This window comes from Giraffa tippelskirchi, chromosome 3, assembly GCF_054371585.1.
Source record: "Giraffa tippelskirchi isolate mGirTip1 chromosome 3, T2T-mGirTip1v1.2.pri, whole genome shotgun sequence".
Classification (NCBI taxonomy): domain Eukaryota; kingdom Metazoa; phylum Chordata; class Mammalia; order Artiodactyla; family Giraffidae; genus Giraffa; species Giraffa tippelskirchi.
In genome coordinates, this window is record NC_137277.1 from 55,129,822 (window position 1) to 55,151,126 (window position 21,305).

General features: G+C 41.9%; 1 protein-coding gene across 3 annotated transcripts in view; it reads right to left on the reverse strand.

Moving 5' to 3' along the window:
• Positions 1 to 10,412: 10,412 nt before the first annotated feature.
• DGKE (diacylglycerol kinase epsilon) overlaps positions 10,413 to 21,305 on the reverse strand; it is a 29,756-nt gene continuing 18,863 nt past the window's right edge. For 2 of the 3 annotated variants that reach the window (XM_081582647.1, XM_081582645.1), the window contains 4 exons: positions 20,507 to 20,578; positions 16,696 to 16,823; positions 16,360 to 16,471; positions 10,413 to 15,984 (listed from right to left, as the gene is read on the reverse strand). In XM_081582647.1, the coding sequence (XP_081438773.1) occupies positions 15,805 to 15,984; positions 16,360 to 16,471; positions 16,696 to 16,823; positions 20,507 to 20,578 (492 nt within the window). In that variant the 3' untranslated portion in view covers positions 10,413 to 15,804. Of the gene's footprint in view, positions 15,985 to 16,355; positions 16,472 to 16,695; positions 16,824 to 20,506; positions 20,579 to 21,305 lie in introns of all 3 variants that reach the window. The other variant, XM_081582646.1, reaches the window with a different exon arrangement.

Consider the following 21,305-nt stretch of genomic DNA (forward strand, 5'->3'; position numbering starts at 1 on the left):
CCCCTTAAGATTGATTGGCCAGAACTGGGACATATGTCCACCTACAGCTGACAAGAGAATGGGATTCCATGTTGGTTATCCCTGAGTTGGAGTGGGATCACCTTCTCTGCGTACTTGGTTATTCTTTGGGGCACAAAGATGAAAAAGGGAAATGGGATCAACAGCTGTCAGCTGCACATGTGTCCTGGTTATCTACTGCTATGTAAAAGCACAAAAACTTAGAGATGAAAACAATACCAGTTTTGCTCTTGACTCTGTGACTTGCATAAGGTTTGGTTGAAACAGCTCACTTCTGCTTCACTTGGCATCTGCGGTGGTGGCTTGAAGGCTGGGCTATAATTGTCTTCAGGCTGACTCACTCACAACATCCGACAGTTAATGCTAGGGGACCTTTCCTGGCAGCAGGTGGATTTTCTCTGTTTAGAACTGAAAAAAGGGCTGAGTTCCAAGGGCAAATGTCTCAACAACCAGGCAAAAGTCATATCACCTTTTATGCCCCATTTCAGCTGCTTTCTCTTCCGTGGAAGCAGGTCACTTAGGTCAGACCATGTAAGTGGAATTCGATTTCACTTTTTGATGGGAGGAGAGGCAAGAAGTTTGTACATCATAACGTGTATTATCTGATTAAACCCTTCAAGCAGCCCTGTGAAGTAGGTTCCATTCTCTATCTTTTTATGGATGAGAAGACAGGTTCATCTTAGAACCTTGAAAACATTGTGTCAAGTAAAAACAAGCCAGCACAAAAGGACAAATAGTGTATGGATTCCACTTCAATGAAGTACTTAGAATAGGCACGTTCATAGAGACAGAAAGCAGAACAGAGTTGACCAGATACTGGAAGAAGTGAGAAATAGGGAGCTATTGTTTCATGGGTTTGGAGTTTTTGTTTGGAGTGATGAAAAGATTCTGGAGATGAGTAGTGGTGATAATTGCATAATGTTTGTGAGTGTACTTTGTTGTTGTTCAGTCACTAAGTTGTGTCTGACTCTTTGCTACCCCATTGATTGATTCCCTGTCCTTTGCTATCTCCTGGAGTTTGCTCACATTCATGTCCATTGAGTCAGTGATGTTATCTAACTATCTCATCCTCTGCCACCCTCTTCTTTTTCCTTCAATCTTTCCCAGCCTCGGGGTCTTTTCCAGTGAGTCAGCTCTTTGCATTAGGTGGCCAAAGTATTGGAGCTTCAGTTTCAGCATTAGTCCTTCCAATGAGTATTCAGGGTTGATTTCCTTTAATCAACTCTCAAGTTTATTTCCTTGAGAGTCCAAGGGACTCTCAAGAGTCTTCTCCAGGATCACGTTTCAAAGGCATCAATTCTTTGGCGCTCAGCCTTTGAAAAACCATAGCTTTGATGAGACGGACCTTTGTCAGCAAAGTGATATCTCTGGTTTTTAATACACTGTCTAAGTTTGTCATAGCTTTTCTCGCATGGAGCTAGTGTCTTAATTTCATGGCTGCTGTCTCTGTTCACGGTGATTTTGGAGCCCAAGAAAATAAGATCAGTCACTGCTTCTACTTTTTCCCCATCTGTTTGCCATGACATGATGGGACCAGATGCCATGATCTTAGTTTTTTAAATGTTGAGTTTTAGGCCAGCTTTTTCACTCTTCTCCTTTGCCCTCATCCAGAGTCTCTTTAGTTTCTTTTCACTTTCTGCTGTTAGGGTGATATCATCTCCATATCTGAGGCTGTTGATATTTCTCCCTGCAATCTTCATTCCAGCTTGTGATTCATCCAACCAGGCATTTCGCATGATGTACTCTGCATGTATGTTAAATAAATAGGGTAACAATATACAGCCTTGCTGTACTCCTTTCTCGGTTTTGAACCAGTCCATTGTTCTATCTTTGGTTCTAACTGTTGCTTCTTGACCTGCATACAAGCTTCTCAGGAGGCAGGTAAGGTGGTCTGTTATTCCCATCTCTTTAAGAATTTTCCACAGTTTGTTGTGATCCACACAGTCAAAGGTTTTAGCATAGTCAATGAAGCAGAAGTACATGTTTTTCTGGAATTCTCTAGCTTTTACTATGATCCAATGGGTGTTGTCAATTTGATCTCTGGTTCCTCTGCCTCTTCTAAATCCAGCTTGTACATCTGGAAGTTCCCCGGTTCACAAACTGCTAAAGCCTAACTTGAAGGATTTTGAGCAGCTTACTCACTCAGATAGGAAAAGGAGTACGTCAAGGCTGTATATTGTCACCCTGCTTATTTAACTTATATGCAGAGTACATCATGAGAAATGCTGGGCTGGAAGAAACACAAGCTGGAATCAAGATTGCCGGGAGAAATATAAATAACCTCAGATATGCAGATAACACCACCCTTATGGCAGAAAGTGAAGAAGAGCTAAAGAGCCTCTTGATGAAGGTGAAAGAGGAGAGTGAAAAAGTTGGCTTAAAGCTCAACGTTCAGAAAACTAAGATCATGGCACCTGGTCCCATCACTTCATGGGAAATAGATGGGGAAACAGTGGAAACAGTGTCAGACTTTATTTTGGGGGGCTCCAAAATCACTGCAGATGGTGATTGCAGCCATGAAATTAAAAGACGCTTACTCCTTGGAAGGAAGGTTATGGCCAACCTAGATAGCATATTTAAAAGCAGAGACATTACTTTGCCAACAAAGGTCCGTCTAGTCAAGGCTATGGTTTTTCCAGTGGTCATGTATGGATGTGCGAGTTGGACGGTGAGGAGAGCTGAGCGCCGCAGAATTGATGCTTTTGAACTGTGGTGTTGGAGAAGACTCTTGAGAGTCCCTTGGACTGCAAGGAGATCCAATCAATCCATCCTAAAGGAGATCAATCCTGGGTGTTCATTGGAAGGACTGATGTTGAAGCTGAAACTCCAATACTTTGGCCACCTCATGCGAAGAGTTGACACATTGGAAAAGACCCTAATGCTGGGTAGGATTGGGGGCAGGAGGAGAAGGGGACGACAGAGGATGAGATGGTTGGATGGCATCACCAACTCGATGGACATGGGTTTGGGTGGACTCCGGGAGTTGGTGATGGACAGAGAGGCCTGGCATGCTGCAATTCATGGGGTTGCAACGAGTCGGACATGACTGAGCGACTGAACTGAACTGAACTGACTCACTTAGAAAATTGAAGTTATTATCTTCTCTGCCTTGTCAATTGGGTTTTGTGAGGAATAAAGAAAATACTTCATATAAAATTGCATTATAAATGATCAAATGCTTTACAAATGTAAGTTATTATGCTACTTAAATCCAGACCATATAGTTCTTAGTTAATACATTCCAGTTCACTTACTTTCTTACCACTCTTCAAATAACAGGTTCTTACTAGTCTTATCTCTTCCCCCTGTTGTCTGGGTGTTTCATTGGTCCAGAGTCTATTGCCATTACCTGAATCATATTCACAATCTTTGGTGTCAGATCCTAAAGCTCACTGCTGCTCTTACCAAATTAAAGCAAGCCTCTTGCATTATGTTAGAGCCAATTTTTTTCTAAGGAACAGGAACTGACTGCAGCTCGGTCCCTCCTTTCCCAAAGGAAGAAAGCAAGTTATTTAAAACAGTGCTTCTTAAACCACTAGTAGTGAGGATTCAGCCTTTAAAAAGCGGTGGAGTCTGTGTTGACTACAGCCCTCCCAACTTCCTCCCCCTCAATAAAAGTGTGTTCCTTGCCTTCCTCATGGTTGTAGACCTTGAGTTGCAATTCTCTACTGATTGTGTATAAATATATTTTTGCTGGAGAACTACCTGGTAGTCTAGTTTTAGATCAACAGCATCATGTATCAATATTTTTATAAACTATAAAAAAGAGAAAAATGACATAAAGAGGCATACACAATAAAAGACACATTTTTATTAGGATTAGATCCAATAGCCAGCTGTCAAAATAGCTATACAAATTCAAACTCTTACTCTCAGTTTCTGCACTTATTTCCTGGTGGATTGAAAGAAAATAGTCTAAAATAGTCTGTGGGTCAAACTTTGAGGAGGACAGATTTAAAGGTTACAAAAGGGACTTCCCTAGTGGTTCAGTGGTTATGAATCCTCCTGTCAATGTAGGGCACACGGGTTTGATCCCTGGCCCAGGAAGGTTTCACGTTAAGCTCAAGCGTCACGACTACAGAGCCCACGTAGTATATCCACACACCTAGAACCCGTGCTCTGCACCGGGAGAAGCCACCACAGTGAGAGGCCTGAGCACCACCACCGAGAGGAGCTCCCGCTTGCTGCAACTAGAGAAAGCCCAAGCAAAGCAATGAAGACCCAGTGCAGCCAAAGATAAGTAAATAAAATAAAATTCTTTTAAAAATAAAGGTTACAAAAGCATTTTGTGAAAATGAAGCCCAGTGGAAAATCTGATTGCTTGCTGGTTGGTGGATGGGCTTCCTGGGTCCAATCAACTGCAAGGGAGGAATTGTCACATGTCTAAACATGGCTGTAGCAGTGGGAATATTTTTCCCTCTTGACTCTTCAGCTGGTCTAATAACTAAATTGATAAAAGACAGATTAACAGAAAAACACACAAAATTATGTACATATGGGGCCAAGTAAAGATATGAAGTCCCAAAGGACAGTCAGGTGATTGAAGCTTCTGTAACATCCTGAGCTAAGGGAAGAGGTAGGGGTCTGAGGGTACAAAGGGGAGGTAGGCCATTTGTAGGAAGGCAGAGGAGATGCTTGAAAAACAAATGTCCTGTTATGCTGGTAAGTTTCTTAGGTAATAAGGTATATCTGGTAGTAGCTCTCTTTTTGGTACCGGCTCCTTTCCAACGTAAATTTAGGCAACTGCGGAGGATGTAAGGGCTTCCCAGGTGGTGCTAGTGGTAAAGAACCTGCCAGCAAAGGAGACATAAGAGATGTGAGTTTGATCCCTGGGTTGGGAAGATCCCCTGGAGGAGGAAATAGCAACCCGCTCCAGTATTCTTGCTTGAAAAAATATTGTGGACAGAGGAGCCTGGTGGGCTGCAGTCCATAGTGTCATGAAGAGTTGGACACGACTGACGTGACTTAGCATGCATGCACAGGAAAAGCAAAGAGATTTTCCTGAATCTACTGGCTTTTTGACTACTGTTAGCCCAAACTCAAACTCATGCCAAAGTGGCATATTTGGGGTACCCACTCTGTTCCTGCTCATGGTCCTTGGCAGAGCTTTGGCTGGAGCATTTCCCAGAGAATGGAGCCTGAGATATATGCAGCCATGCTCCAGAAGCGCACACAGGCTCCGCGGGCGCACACAGGCTCCGCGGGCGCACACAGGCTCCGCAGGCGCACACAGGCTCCGCGAGCGCACAGCACTGCAGTTTGCCTGGGTTCCTGAGTGCAGCCCCCCAGCAGCTTCGTCTGTTCAAATACTGCTGGGTACCCACCTGTGTTGGAAACTGGACTCTGAGTAAGTATTCCGTAATTCATAGAATTTTCACAAAGACATGAAAATATTCATCAGTTTGAATGCAAAGATGACCAGGGTGAGCAACCTGTCCTCAAGAAGCTCAGTGTACACATATTTCTTATACATGAATTTACCTCTGTCTACTCACAGGTAATAAAAAATTTTTATTTTCTAGTTCCCACAAATTAAATTTCTACCTATAAGCAACGTGCAGCCCTTTCAGCTCCTGAAAAATCTCTTAATTCCTTCCATGTGTATCATCCTTGTTTCTTTGTTTGGGGGAGTCCCTTTGAGGACTGTGTCAAGCACAATGGTGAAAGTGAAAGTCGCTCAGTCGTGTCTGACTCTTTGTGACCCCATGGACTATACAGCCCATGGAATTCTCCAGGCCAGAATACTGGAGTGGGTAGCCATTTCCTTCTCCAGTGGATCTTCCCAACCCAGGGATCGAACCCAGGTCTCCCACATTGCAGGCGGATTCTTTACCAGTTGAGCCACAAGGGAAGCCCCAACACAATGGTATATCTGCCTATACTCAACTTTTTAAAAGTAATTATATTTATTACTTTTTGGCTGTGCTGGGTCTTCAATGCCCTCACACATGAGGGCTTTCTCTCAGTTGCAGAGAATAGGGGTCACTCTCTAGTTGTGGGGTGCAGGCTTCTCACTGCTGTGGCTTCTCTTGTTGCAGAGCACAGGCTCTAAGCCCACGGGCTTTAGGAGTTGCTGAACGTGGGCTCAGCAGTTACAGCTACTGGGCTCTAGAGCGCAGGCTCGACAGTGGTGATGCAAGGGCTCAGCTATTCTGTGGCACGTGGGATCTTCCTAGATCGGGGATTGAACCCGCGTCTCCTGAATTGGCAGGCAGAGTTCTTTATAACCGAGCCAAAAGGGAAGCCCCTATATTCAACTTTTTTAATACTGTCAGTTGTGATGTTGATGATGAAAAAGCAGCAGGGGTGAGGACCTGGGATTAACATCCAGCCCTGAGTTATCAATCTGTAAAATGAAGTTCATAATGTCCACCTCACAAAATAGTGGATTATGAGATAAGAGTAAATAAAAGCCTGTGGCACGATGCTCAAGTGCCCAAGATGTAATTCCAGAAGTCAAAACGTGAGGAGTTCCCTGGCAGTCCAGGGGTTATGATAGGGTAGAATAGGATAGTTATAAAGACAGTTGTAGAAGTCCCAGTAAGGGACTATAGATAGAGAAACCCAGGAAGCTTTGGAAGACCATTCTACATTAATGATCTCTCAAGAAAGCTATCAGAACGTCATGGAACAAAGTGGGCTTACTTAACTATAAAGCCATAAATAAAAGCACAAGATATGCCCTAGGACATTAGGTGAAAGAAAAATGTCACCACCCTTCTGATTTAATAAGCACCATGGTTGGGGGTTCCCAGTCAGTCCAGTGGTAACGAATCCACCTGCCAAGGCAGGAGACGCAACAGACATGGGTTCAGCCTCCGGGTTGGAAAGATTCCTTGTAGTAGGAAATGGCAACCCACTCCAGTATTCTTGGGTGGGAAATTCCATGGACAGAGGAGCATGGTGGGCTACAGTCCAGGGGGTCTCAAAAAGTTGGACACGACTGAGTACACACTCACCAACATGATAATCTTGACCTCATAGGGTCAGACACTTTTCTGCCCAATTTGAAGGAAGTGTTAGTGATGTAAGCCTGATGTCTCCTCGAAGAAGGTGGTCTTTCCCCTCCCCTAATTTCCTTTGATTGTAAAATTGTAGCCCACTTGATCCTTGGGGTAGAGCTCCATCACCTGCCCACTTGCATCTCTTACAAGCATCCTATATTAATAAACCTGAAAGTGTTAGTCTTTGCGACCCCATGGACTGTAGCCCGCCAGGCTCCTCTGTCCATGGAATTCTCTAGGGAAGGATAGCCATTCTCTTCACCAGGGGGTCTTCCTGACCTAGAGACTGAATGTGGGTTTCCTGCATTGCAGGCAGATTCTTTACTGTCTGAAACACCATGGAAGTCCTACTTCTTGCCTGTCACTTTGCCTCTTGCTGAATTCCTACTGCTCTGAGACACAAAAAAAACCTGGGCTTCAGTAAGTCCAGACACCAGGTCAGTCAGTTCAGTTGCTCAGTCATGTGCAACTCTTTTTGACCCCATTGGCTGCAGCACGCCAGGCTTCCCTGTCCTTCACCAATTCCCAGAGCTTGCTCAAACTCATGTCCATTGAGTCAGTGATGCCATCCAACCATTTCATCCTCTGTTGTCCCCTTCTCCTCCTGCCTTGAATCTTTCTCAGCTTCAGTCTTTTCCAATGGGTCTGCTCTTTGCATCAGGTAGCCAAAGTATTGGAGCTTCAGCTTCAGCTTCAGCATCAGTTCAGTTCAGTTCACTCGCTCAGTTGTGTCCGACTCTTTGCGACCCCATGAACCGCAGCACGCCAGGCCTCCCTGTCCATCACCAACTCCCAGAGTTTACCCAAACTCATGTCCATTGAGTTGGTGATGCCATCCAGCCATCTCATCCTCTGTCGTCCCCTTCTCCTCCTGCCCCCAATCCTTCCCAGCATCAGGGTCTTTTCCAAGGAGTCAACTCTTCGCACGAGGTGGCCAAAGTATTGGAGTTTCAGCTTCAACATCAGCCCTTCCGATGAACACCCAGGACTGATCTCCTTTAGGATGGACTGGTTGGATCTCCTTGTAGTCCAGTGAATATTCAGGACTGATTTCCTTTAGGTTGGATCTCCTTGCTGTCCAAGGGACTCTCAAGAGTCTTCTCCAACACTGCTGTTCAAAAGCATCAGTTCTTTGGCACTCATCTTTCTTTATGGTACAACTCTCACATCCATACATGACTACTGGAAAAACCATAGCTTTGACTAGATGGACCTTTGTTGGTAAAGTAATGTCTCTGCTTTTTAATATGCTGTCTAGATTGGTCATTGCTTTTCTTTCAAGGAGCAAGCATCTTTTAATTTTATGGCTACAGTCACCGTCTGCAGTGATTTTGGAGCCCCCCAAAATAAAGTCTCTCACTGTTTCCATTGTTCCCCATCTATTTGTCATGAAGTGATGGGACTGGATGCCAGCATCTTTGTTTTTCGAATGTTGGGTTTTATGTCATCTTTTTCACTCTCCTCTTCCACTTCATCAAGAGGCTTTTTAGTTCCTCTCCACTTTCTGCCACAAAGGTGGTGTCATCTGCCTGTCAGAGGTTATTGCTATTTCTCCTGGCAATCTTGATTCCAGCTTGTGCTTCATCCAGTTTGGAAGTTCACATGATGTATTTAACTCTGCATATAAGTTAAATAAGCAGGGTGACAATATACAGCCCTGACTTGCTCTTCCCAATTTGGAACCAGTCTGTTGTTCCATCACACCAGGTATGTGCTTCTAATTAAAAGACTGTAGGGGACTTCCTTGGTGGTCCAGTGGTTAAGAATTTGCCATCCAAAGCAGGGGCCTGTGGGTTTGAACCCTGGTTGCGGAACTGAGCTCCCACAGGCCGGGGGCAGCTAAGCCTGTGGGCTGTAACCGCTGAGGCTGAGAGGCACAACTAGGGAGCCCAGATACCACAACCAAGAGCCCTCGTGCTGCAATTAAGACCTGACACAGCCGGAAAAAAAAAAAAAAAAGACCATGGGTTCAAGGCCCGATCAGGGTTTTGGCTGGGTCCTAATCCTGGCTACGTGGGTTCAAGTCCAAATCTGAGCAGCACGGCTTCAGTCTGGACTTGATGCTTTCACTTGCATGGCCTGGATTCAATCCTTGGTTGTGAAACAAGATCCTACAAGCTGTATGATACAGCCGAAATTTAATTAAAAAAGGTGAAAACATGGAATTGTCGGGGGCTATTTTCTTAACAGAGAGGGTTCCTTATGTAAGTATAACGGAACTCATGTTTAAAATCATTGATCCAGAACATGTGCGTTATGATTGGCATTGTTAAGAAAAAAGGCCAATGAGCAATGAGTTTTAAGAAAATTGTAAAAATGGAATTTTTGTAAAGATGACAGCTTCAGCTGAACTGTAGACTCTTCTTCCTCTAATGAAATGAATAAAAAATGTTATTTGCCACAAAATGTCACATGAAAGCCAGATCACTGTTGTTAAACCATAAAGATTTATAAAAATTCAAATGGGGACTTCCCTGGTGGTCCAGTGGTTAAGACTTTATTTCCAGTGCAGGGGCCCCAGAGTCCATCCCTGGTTGGGGTGCAGGCAAAATTAAAAAAATTCAAATGGAAGGAAGTGCAAATTTCTGCCAGGTGTATGATACCTTCACTTTTCCCCCTATTACAATCGTGTAAGTCAGTGGGAGGCTACAGGTAATTAGTTGCCAACCCATATTATTTTTTTAACTTTTTATTTTGTACTGGGATATAGCCAATGAACAATGTTGTGATAGTTTCAGGTGAATAGCTAAGGACCCAGCCATACATATACTTGTATCCGTTCTCCCCCCAAGCCTCCCTCCCACCCAGGCTGCCACGTAACATTGAGCAGAGTTCTATGTGCTACACAATAGGTCCCTGGCCAACCCATTATTTTAAAATTATGGTTAATATAAAAAGCCCACACTTCTACCTTTTCTAGAAAGATGAGTTCTGCACTCACTGGGCCTGCTCCCCTGGGGTCAGGTGCCCTAATTTGTACAGTCCTCACCTTCATCACCTGCCTCTTTCCTCTAGGCAGCTAAATCTGCAACCTCTGTGTTGCCCTATCTCCCACTTTCACAGCGGGGCTCAGGCAGAACAAGTAACTTGCCTAATGTTAAACAGTGGCAGAGGCTGTGTTTTCAACCTAGATATAGCAAATAAATTCTCTATTTCTTCCCCGTATCAGCTGAAAATGAGACGAAGTCACCTCATTTATTTGGCTTCCTTTACTGCTCTACTCTGCCCTGAGTCAGTCTGTTAAGTATGTATCTTTTTTTCCATTCAAGCGGATCTGACCCGGAACTTGCCACACACTGTAACCTCTGCCCTGCTGTACAAGTGCCATCTTCTGTGAAACTACCTCAAAGCTGTTTTCTCATCGTATCAAAAAACAACACAGAATCATACTTTTCAAATGCTGTGCTTCACATTTTATTAAAAAACAAGCAAACATCTTCAACATCAAATGCTTTAATTCATATTTCTCTGTCAAGCATTGACCACATTATAGACCCAACACAACGAAAGCAATTAACACAGGGTAATTCGTGATAGGGACATAGCATGGAGGCCAAGGGGGCAGAAAGTGCACAGGACCAGCTGGCTGCTTGAGCTGCTTGTCCTTGACACTGTGGGTTCACAAGAGCCAGTTCAGTCAGTTCACCTGCAAGTGATCAGGGCTAAGGGTCTGGCTACTCTAAACTTGCATAAAACAGAATTAAAATCAGTTTCAATTTATCTGTTGGGCTCATTCAAGTTGATCAAATTGGAGACAAAGAGTGCTGGTAGAGCCCAGAAGTACTAAGAACAAGTGTTCTCATGAGCCATCGTCACCCAGGTACACCAAGTGCCCTTCCTTACTGCAGGAATTTGCTCAGACAGCCCAGGTCCTCACCTGATCAGGAAGTCCCTTTGCCTGGACAATGTTAGAGCAACAAGGAAAGCAACCTAACTTTCCAGCTCTCTTCCACATTTTGGGTCAGTCATCAAAAAGCACCACAAGATGGCAACTTCCTGTAAAGTGCATTCTGCTTTGACATTTCCCTTTAGCAGTGAAGTGGCTTGGGGGACATTTGCAGAGACTGAGGAAGTGTCCTAGGTCTACCATCAGCAGTACACTTGAAATTTATAGCCTTTAGGTGACATTTTCTGCAGACATTTCTGTAGATGACTAACCTCAATCATTAAGTTTTGTGAATGTCCATATCAGAGGGTGACATTTTTTGATTCTCCAGAACCTTAGAATATACCTTTTTGAAACCTGTGAGCCTCATGCACTGACTTGACTATCAGGGCCATGAGAGTAAATGTGTGTGTATTTACAAAACTAAAATGAATTAAATACACGACCATTTCTATACTTTACTAAAATCAGAAGTACAAGAAACAGAGGCTAAGTCAGTGCTTTACTATTTAACAAAATGCCTTCAAAATGTGAGAAGTAGCCAAGTGGCCATATTCCAAGCAGCAACCGAGACATCCAAAATACTCTTTTTAATGTAAAAATCAGTAGAAAAATTAACCAGGTGACAGTCATTATAATGGCTTCCAAACTCTGAAAGAAAATAGTGGAATTTTTTTTTGAAAAAAGGAAGTGCTTTATCTACTGAAATCTGATCTGAGGCAGCACCCCAGCATGGGGAGAAAGCAGGGGCCCTCCAGGGGTCCATTCCACTGGCCCCCGAAGCACTGCCTGTCCTCCAAGACTTCACGGATCACAGCCCCAAACCCACACAGCTCCACAGAAAAACCTGGGGCTACCAACTTTTATGTAATACAGCTTATCAATTTGGATAGGATATGAACAAATTTTTCAGAGTTCCTTTAAAGGAAAAACAATTTAAGAATATCCAATTAATTCAGATTTTCTGCATGGTATCTATTGGGCAAAAGCCCTGGGTGAACACAGGAGGTACAGATGAGTAACTTTAACATTTCAGTGTGCATCAGAGGCACCAGAGGTGCAGACGTCTGGTATCTCCAGAGACCCTGCTTCCTGAAGTCAAGGGCTGATTCCTGGGCTTAAGAAGCCACACTGTCAACCAGCTCCCCAGGTGATTCTGATACTACAGACAGCCTGCAGAGTATATTCTGAGAAACAGGAGATGAGCCTTCAAGGGAAAATTTGAGAAAGGCAAGGATATTCTTTTAAAAGGCAAAACCAAAACAACCTCTTCTGTCTTGTTGCTGAGAACAGACCTTCATTCAGATTGAGATAGAGTAACATTATTTTTTCTTTTTAAATTTCTAGAAATTTTTAATAAATCTACCTCTATCTACGTTCCTATCCCAAATTAGGTAGAATTTTTTTTAAAAAATGTCTGAATATAAAGTGCTGGTTCTTGTTTCAGTATTATCAGTTTGAGGGAAAATCACATAAAATCATCACCCGTTCTATTGACCTTTTCGGCTGAACAAGTACAAATTACATATTCGGATCCACATGTATCTGTAAATTAATACCACCTTTAAATTTTTTGGTCAGTGCAAATTTAAAATTCCATAATATACATTAAATACAATTTTACTTTATATTACAAATGCACACCATTTTTCTTTTGACATGCTGGTAGTATTCATTTTTACAGCAAAAAGGACTGTTTACAATTTCTGAGTCACAGTATATTTTCCAACTCTAGGTAGGCAAACATATGTCAAAAAGCAAATACTACACATTTTTGACACATCCTAAAAAAATAAAAATAAATAATTTTGACTATAAAATTTTATGAACATTATTAGCTACAATATAAGGGTTCACAGCTAACAGTTGCAGAAAACCTAAAACACATTTAAGATCATGTAATCTTACCATTAGACAATTTGTATGTTACAACACAAGTCAGTTTGATTTCCATTAAACAAAAAAAGTACTGAAAATTCTCATCATTTACTTATGGGATCCCTAAGAGCTGCCAGGGATTCAGTATTTAAGCTACTAAGATTGCAAGGAGCTAGGAACTGTATTAGAACAATAAAAGGAGAAATCTGGAAACAGACATGAATACAAGCTTTTCTTCACATATTTCTTCCTGAAGATTTAGAAGTTACTATTTTTTTAAAATCAGAATAGTTTAAAATGGAACAGAAAAATTCTATGGCAAATCATTTTTTGTAAAGTGTGGAATCTCTGGTAATGTCGTCAATTGCTGCTGCTGCTGCTAAGTCGCTTCAGTCGTGTCCGACTCTGTGCGACCCCACAGACAGCAGCCCACCAGGCTCCCCTGTCCCTGGGATTCTCCAGGCAAGAATACTGGAGTGGGTTGCCATTGCCTTCTCCAGTGCATGAAAGGGAAAAGTGAAAGTGAAGTCGCTCAGTCGTGTCCGACTCTCAGCGACCCCATGGACTGCAGCCTACCAGGCTCCTCCGTCCATGGGATTTTCCAGGCAAGAGTACTGGAGTGGGCTGCTATTGCCCAGCAATTGTCAATTGCTACCCTAATATATAACTTGCAAACATGAATCTTATAAATTGTATTTATTTAAAACAAGGTACATGCCTATACATTTATTTGAAATGCTGGGTAAATGTGCCTAAAAAGTTAGAGAATTTTTCTAAAATATGTTTTATGATATGATATTCTGAAATAACTTTCCTAAAAAAATTAAGTCTGAATGAGTGAATAAGGTTAACAGACAAACTTCGTGAAGGTCAAACTTCAGTGGATTATGAAAACAAAAGACCAATTTGTTTTTAAGTAAATGAGGGTGTTTTATATGACTCTGTTCTAAATCCAATGTAACATTATAGCTAGAATACAGTTTTAAAAATAAAAAAACTATATAGTTATTTTGATTATTTTAATTCTGATACCCCCTATTAACTATTTACTTTGATTATTCTATAATTAGCACTATGAATTATAGATAAAATACAGCCTAAAGCAAAGTGAATCTAACAGTATATTTGTAAAATGTGATATTGGTAACAATTTTGATCACGAATTAAAGAATGAAGCTCATTATACTCAAAACATGATCAGCCCATGAAAGAATATCTGCAGACTCTCCCACCACCACCACAGGTAACTACTGTGAATACGGTGAAAACAGATCTTCTCACAAAATCTTACAATACTAGAATTTAGCTGCTCACAATGAGATCTGGAAGAGATTAAGCAAAATAAAAGCATTCTAATGTAACTGACTACTATTGTATACATTACTTAGTTGTTACTTCAAAACATGGCCTGGGCTTGAAGGTGACTGAAATGTAAGTTTCTGGCAACTCGTAATAGATGACAGATTCGTAACAGATCTTTAAGGGGAGCTAATGGTGTTTGGTGGAAGATACATTCTAATTCTTCAGAGATTAATGGCATAAAAGACCACCAGATCCACAAATGGGCCATCTGTCCTAAAAGTACCAGGCTGGAGGCCCGCTGGGGCAGCCTCACTGTGGAACCTGAGGGAGCAGGTTGGGCAGCAGCAGAGGAGCACCCTGGGAATATTTCTGAAGAATGAGCATATCCAGATAAGATATCTATCAGAAGAATTAAATTATGGGTTTTAATTATTACTTAGGCTACGTATCTGTGAGTAGCAGAATTTATGATCAATTTAACTTATTAAATAAAGCAACATACTGTAAACACTAAACACAGGTATACCACAGTGAAGAAAATAAATAAGTAAAAAAAATATATCTCTCATTTTAAAATAAATATGATATAAACATTTTAGCAGAGGATTCTATATCCATTTCCCCAAGGGAAAATTCTGTTAAATACTTTGGATATACTTCTATATTTCAAAATACTGCAAGACCACCAAATTTTTAAAATGTATCAATCAATACTGAACTTGTTTTGAGCAATTAACCTGACTGGTAAATTTTCCTTAGTACATTTTTTTTGAATTGTTGACGCTGTCTTTTAATTAAAAGAGAAGTTGGTGAACAGTCCAATTTGAAACTTGCAACTTTTTTTTTGACTGCCACTGGGCATGTGGGATCTTAGTTCCCTGACCTGGGATTGAACCCCATACCCTCTGCAGTGAAAGCATGGAGTCTTAACTACTAGAATGCCAGGGAAGTCCTGAAACTTGTAATTTTCAATGCAAAGTGCACTGAATGTTGATTTTTACCATCCGCCTAGGTGGTTCCCTTTAGGCTATACTGGAGTGTAACAAGATGGCGGATTTCAGCTCAACTTGGTCATTAACAGAGTTAACCAAACAACAGCAGGAGACTGAAAGTGGCCCTAAAATAAAATTTAAAATAAAAAATCTGAGTGTTGCCTTCCTTTTACATTTCTCCTTTTAGGGTTTCCTGGAAATAGATATTTATGTGTCCACTTGCTACTGGGCTGTAGGAAATCTTAAGAGGTATGCTGCAGGATGATGCCCAGCATGAACCATGCTGGTTTGACACCAACCATCTCCTTTCAAAAAAGCAAGTCATTTTTAAATGTTACAGTGTCATCACATTAAACATTAAAATGGAAATGATTTTCCACCCACATCTTGCTGGATATATGTATCCAATCAACTGTGTGGTTCAAGAATAAGGAACGGGAGGGAGCACACGTGTCAGCGAGCCTACCCTCAAACATAGAACCTTTGTGGAACGTTCTGTGAATTTTAGCTAGTGCTGTATGATCTAAGTGTTTGCTGCAAAAAGACCAGGCGTTTGTAAACAACCAGAGGTCTGGCTGTTTTTGGAATGCTATTTACATAAATGTATACCCACTCTACTATTGATGAAATGAAGACTAAGCTAGTTGACAGAATTCTATTTTGGATGAATGGGTATCTAGTTGTTTGCGAGGATTCTACACTAAGTCCTCATGTCCTCCTCCATCTATTCGGTTTCCTTTGTATCCTCTTGATCTGAAGTACTAGAGACGTCGTCATCCGTTTGTTCTCCAGAGAAATACAGCATCAGTGCGTGTGTCTTGTGGGTTATGGTGACAGTGCAGGGCCCCTGGGCCCACGGCTCCCCATCTACCTGCATTGGCATCATCGAGCACTTCAAGATCAGCTAGAATTACGGGTAAAAATGAGAAAACAGTTAGTCCTCAAAAAGCTCAGAAAACTCTTCCTTAATAACGTCTTGAGTCCTTTAACCCTTCTTAGGGACATTTCTTAGCATTTCACTCTTAGAAAATTAATCTGAATATATTTTATTCTTCAATTGTTTAAGGGATTCTTTTTCACTGAACACTTGACTTCTTCAACTGGACTGAGGGCCATATTTCCTGTTTTTCCCCATCCTACTCAGCCTTGGTAGAGGATGACCAATAGCATGGGTTGTAAACCACACGCTGGCTTAGGGAAAGCTATAGTATATTACCTTCTAAACCTCAATGGCTTAAAAATGGGACAAATTAGTCCACTGTAGCAATATTTCACCTACTCGCACTGTATGTGCTTGTCCTATTCGAAAAGGATTCGCAAGTTTCACTTGAATCTGAGCACAGTGGAAAGACCCATATACTCCAACGACTTCCAATAAACCATCATCATGCCTAAAATTGGACAAAGGAAATACGGATTATGTGATGCAATAAAATAAATCCAGCCACAATAGGACAATTACTTTGCAGCATAGGTGGACCATCAACTTATTAACTATTGATATTAATGAGGTATACAAAAAAGAGTATCTGTGGTAAAAACGTTAAAAGTCTACAAAGAACAGACTGCTTTAAAGAAACCAGTGACATAAAAAACCACTTGCAAATGTACGTACCTGGCTAGAGGGTAAGTCTCATCTCCCATCCCTTCCCACAGTCTGCAGCCACCACCCCAGTAGCCGATATTCAGGACGATAATGCCTTCCAAATTCGGCAGTTCTACTCGCTCACCATCCAGCTCTAGCTTTAAAGAAACACAAGCAGTAAGTTACTTTAGGGCACACTACTTTCAGACACAGCCACTCAGAATCCTATCCACTTTCACATACGTGTGAGAGCTGCTAGGAAGACTCCAGGTAATCTAGCCTTTCTCATTTGTTCAATGTTTATTGTAATAAATGAATCATAACAGTGAATTTTTTAAAATCAAAGATATCCTTTATCTTATATCCCATTATTTTTTCAGGCTTTATCTAACTTGCTGTTTTAATAGCATCGCACACTGCCAACCCCTTCCTCTTTTCCTGAAATATTCTCTTCCTTTGCTTTCTGGGAACCAGACTACTCCTCTGGGCGTCCCTCTGCCACTGCTGAGCGCTCCACTCCCAGCCTCACACTGAAGGCATTTCACACAGCTATGTACTGGGCTCCCTTCTCTTCTCTACATACTCTGGATTGAAATCTGAGCCACTTCTGTCTTGCTAGTTGCCATCTCTGTGCTGATGGCTCTATTTTTTGCTGGTGCAGGAAAGTGAACTGGGCTAGATCTATATATCCAACTGCCCACAAAACATTTCCCACTGACTGTGGCTCCTAAGACTCCCATGCACAAAGCTGAGTTAAGCATCTTCTCTGCAATCTACTTTCCCAGGCAAGGTTAGCACCAGCTGTCCTCACCCCCAACTGCCTAACTAGAAACCTGGAAATTATCTTTGATCCCTGTCCATACCAATTAATCACTAAAAACAACTGATGCTGTCTCTAAGTCTCCGTCCCTCACCACCATTCCTGACTGCACCCTAGTCCAGCAGCCACCGTTTCTCTAGTTCTGCTCTCCTCTTAGTCATCTCTCAAAGGCTGGTTAGACTGACATTTATCCCCTGATTATCTCCCTTCAATGGCTTGACTCAGTATTCGTGATGAACTCCAAGTGCCTTAACAAGTCACCAGTTTCTCTGTGACCTTGGCCTCTGCCTAGTTCTCCAGCCTCAGCTCTTGCCACTGTCTCTCCTGCAAGCTACACTCCAGCTTGAACACACTCAAATATGCTATGTTCTCTCCTGCCTCTGGGCCTTTGCCCATGTTGTTCTTAGCTCAGAAAAATTTTTATCTCCTTCATTTAGCTAAGTTTTAATTTGCAGATTACAGTTTGTAACTTCTACCAGAAAGACTTCCTTATGAGTCACTTTCCCTAGATAGTTTCCAGTCTGTGCATTATGTTCAGTTCAATTCAGTCGCTCAGTCGTGCCCAATGCTTGCGACCCCATGGACTGCAGCACGCCAGCTTTCCCTGTCCATCACCAACTCCTGCAGCTCGCTCAAACTCATGTCCATTGAGTTGGTGATGCCATCCAACCATCTCATCCTCTGTTGTCCCCTTCTCCTCCTGCCTTCAATCTTTCCCAGCATCAGGGTCTCTTCCAATGAGTCAGTTCTTCGCATCAGGTGGCCAAAGGATTGGAGTTTCAGCTTCAGCATCAGTCCTTCCAATGAATATTCAGGACTGATCTCCTTTAGGATGGACTGGTTGGATCTCCTTGCAGTCCAAGGGACTCTCAAGAGTCTTCTCCAACACCACAGTTCAAAAGCATCAACTCTTCAGCGCTCAGCTTTCTTTACAGTCCAACTCTCACATCCATACATGACTACTGGAAAAACCATAGCTTTGACTAGACGGACCTTTGTTGGCAAAGTAATGTCTCTGCTTTTAGTATGCTGTCTAGGTTGGTTCCAGCTTTTCTTCCAAGGAACAAGTGTCTTTTAATTTCATGGCTGCAGTCACCATCTGCAGTGATTTTGGAGCCCCCCAAAATAAAGTCTCTCACTGTTTCCCCATCTATTTGCCATGAAGTGATGGAACAGGATGCCATGGTCTTAGTTTTCTGAATGTTGAGTTTTAAGCCAACTTTTTCACTCTCCTCCTTCACTTTTATCAAGAGGCTCTTTAGTTCTTCTTCACTTTCTGCCTTAAGTGGGGTGTCATCTGCATATCTGAGGCTATTGATATTTCTCCCAGGAATCTTGATTCCAGCTTGTGCTTCATCCAGTTTGGCATTTTGCATGATGTATTCTGCATATAAGGTAAATAAACAGGGTGACAATATACAGCCTTGATGTACTCCTTTCCTGATTTGGAACCAGTCTGTTGTTCCATGTCCAGTTCTAATTGTTGCTTCTTGACCTGCATACAGATATCTCAGGAGGCAGGTCATGTGGTTTGGTGTTCCCATCTCTTTCAGAATTTTCCAGTTTGTTGTGATCCACACAGTTAAAGGCTTTGGCAGAATAAAGCAGAAGTAGATGTTTTTCTGGAACTCTCTTGCTTTTTCTATGATCCAATGGATGCTGGCAATTTGATCTCCAGTTCCTCTGACTTTTCTAAATCCAGCCTGAACATCTGGAAGTTCACGGTTCACATACTGTTGAAGCCTGGCTTGGAGAATTTTAAGCATTACTTTGCTAGCATGTGAGATGAGTGCAATTGTGAGGCAGTTTGAACATTCTTTGCCATTGCCCTTCTTTGGGATTGGAATGAAAACTGGCCTTTTCCAGTCCTGTGGCCACTGTTGAGTTTTCCAAATTTGCTGGTATATTGAGTGCAGCATTTTCACAGCATCATCTTTTAGGATTTGAAAAAGTTCAACTGGAATTCCATCACCTCCACTAATTTTGTTCGCAGTGATGCACTGTAAGGCCCACTTGAATTCACATTCCAGAATGTCTGGCTCTAGATGAGTGATCACACCATCGTGGTTATCTGGGTCATTAAGATCTTTTTTGTATAGTTCTTCTGTGTATTTATTCCTCTAAGACTGCATATTTTTCTTATATTATTTCTTATGCCATGTTGCAATGTGGTTTAAATGTCTTTCTTCTCTTCAGACTGCAAACTTAGTGACAATGAGAGATTTGTCACTGTATCTCTAGTACCTAGAACTGTGCCTGGCATTTAATGGGTGGTTTCACAAGTAATTTTTGTATAAACAGACGATTAGACAAAAAAATGTGCTACCTTATATGCTTCACTCTACCCAAGTAATCAAAGTCCAGGAAAAAGGAAATATGATAAAGCAGAAGGGAACATTCTTCATGGCCAATCTCACCATTCCTCCTGTGCTGTGAGCTCAGAGTCTGTCTAACCACAGCAGCTCTCCAAGCTGAGTGTGCAGTCAGGCTCCTCCCTCTCCGCTCATTTTCCACTCTTTCTCTAAGCTGTTTATTCTCTGGCTCTTTCCTTACTTTTTTTTGGCCATGCTGTGCGGCACATAAGCGAGATACATCACAACCATAACAGGAATTAAACTTTGGGCTTCATCTTCCTCTGAGAGTCCATGACTCAGGCACTGTCGTCACAGAGCTTCACACTGGTCATCATGCATGAACAGACGCTGTTCAGTATGAGTTAAACAGACTCTGGAGTTACATAAACCTGGGTTCAAATGCTGGTTACCTGTATCCTTGGGTACTCTGTGAACCTGGGCAAGTTATTTAATTTCAAACAGTTTCATGAGTGAAGGGAATATAGTAGTATCTGCCTTACAGACTGTGGTGAAAATTTAGTGGGAAAATGTGTATAAAGCACTTAGAAGTGTCTGGTACACAATAAATACTTCATATGTGTTATCGAAATACGTTAATAGAAAATTCGGCATTTTTGTTTTAAAAAAGTTCATAATCCAGAGACCACCTAGAAGTTTAAAACCTTACCTCAACTTTTTTATTCAAATCTTTACATTCTTGCACTAAACAGTCTTTGGTTCCATAAAATAAGTAAACAGCCTATGAGAAATGGACAGAAAATACAATATTAAAGCAATCTAACAAGCCCTGTCAGCTAGAAAAAGACACTGAACCAAAGCTCCCTGATGTGACGACTGAGTCGTGTATCCACAGAGTGGACTAGAGACTGATGGGAAAAGGCACCATTATTACTACAGAGTTCAGCCCAGTTTTTCAGGGGAATGTAGGATTACGTGGTTTGTGCTTAAATGGTGATTTCTCCCAGTTTATCCAAAAAGCTATACCTTATAAAGAAAATTTCACCTTTTCCTAGTACTTAACATCACTTAATGAAAGTAATACAGGCAAATCTAGCAAACATTTTATAATCACTTCTGAATATAGAAAGGTTGATGGAAGCATTGAGATGCTAATTACCATACTGTATAAATAGCAATACTATTGCCTTGGTAACTGTATTAATAAAAGGGAGCTATTTGTAAATTTCAAATATTTGTAAAACAGAACCAGGAACAGATAATTGCAAAACGGCTGCTGCTGCTGCTGCTGCTAAGTCGCTTCAGTCGTGTCCGACTCTGTGCGACCCCATAGACGGCAGCCCACCAGGCTCTGCTGTCCCTAGGATTCTCCAGGCAAGCATACTGGAGTGGGTTGCCATTTCCTTCTCCAGTGCATGAAAGGGAAAAGTGAAAGTGAAGTCGCTCAGTCGTGTCCGACTCTTAGCGACCCCATGGACTGTAGCCCACCAGGCTCCTCCGTCCATGGG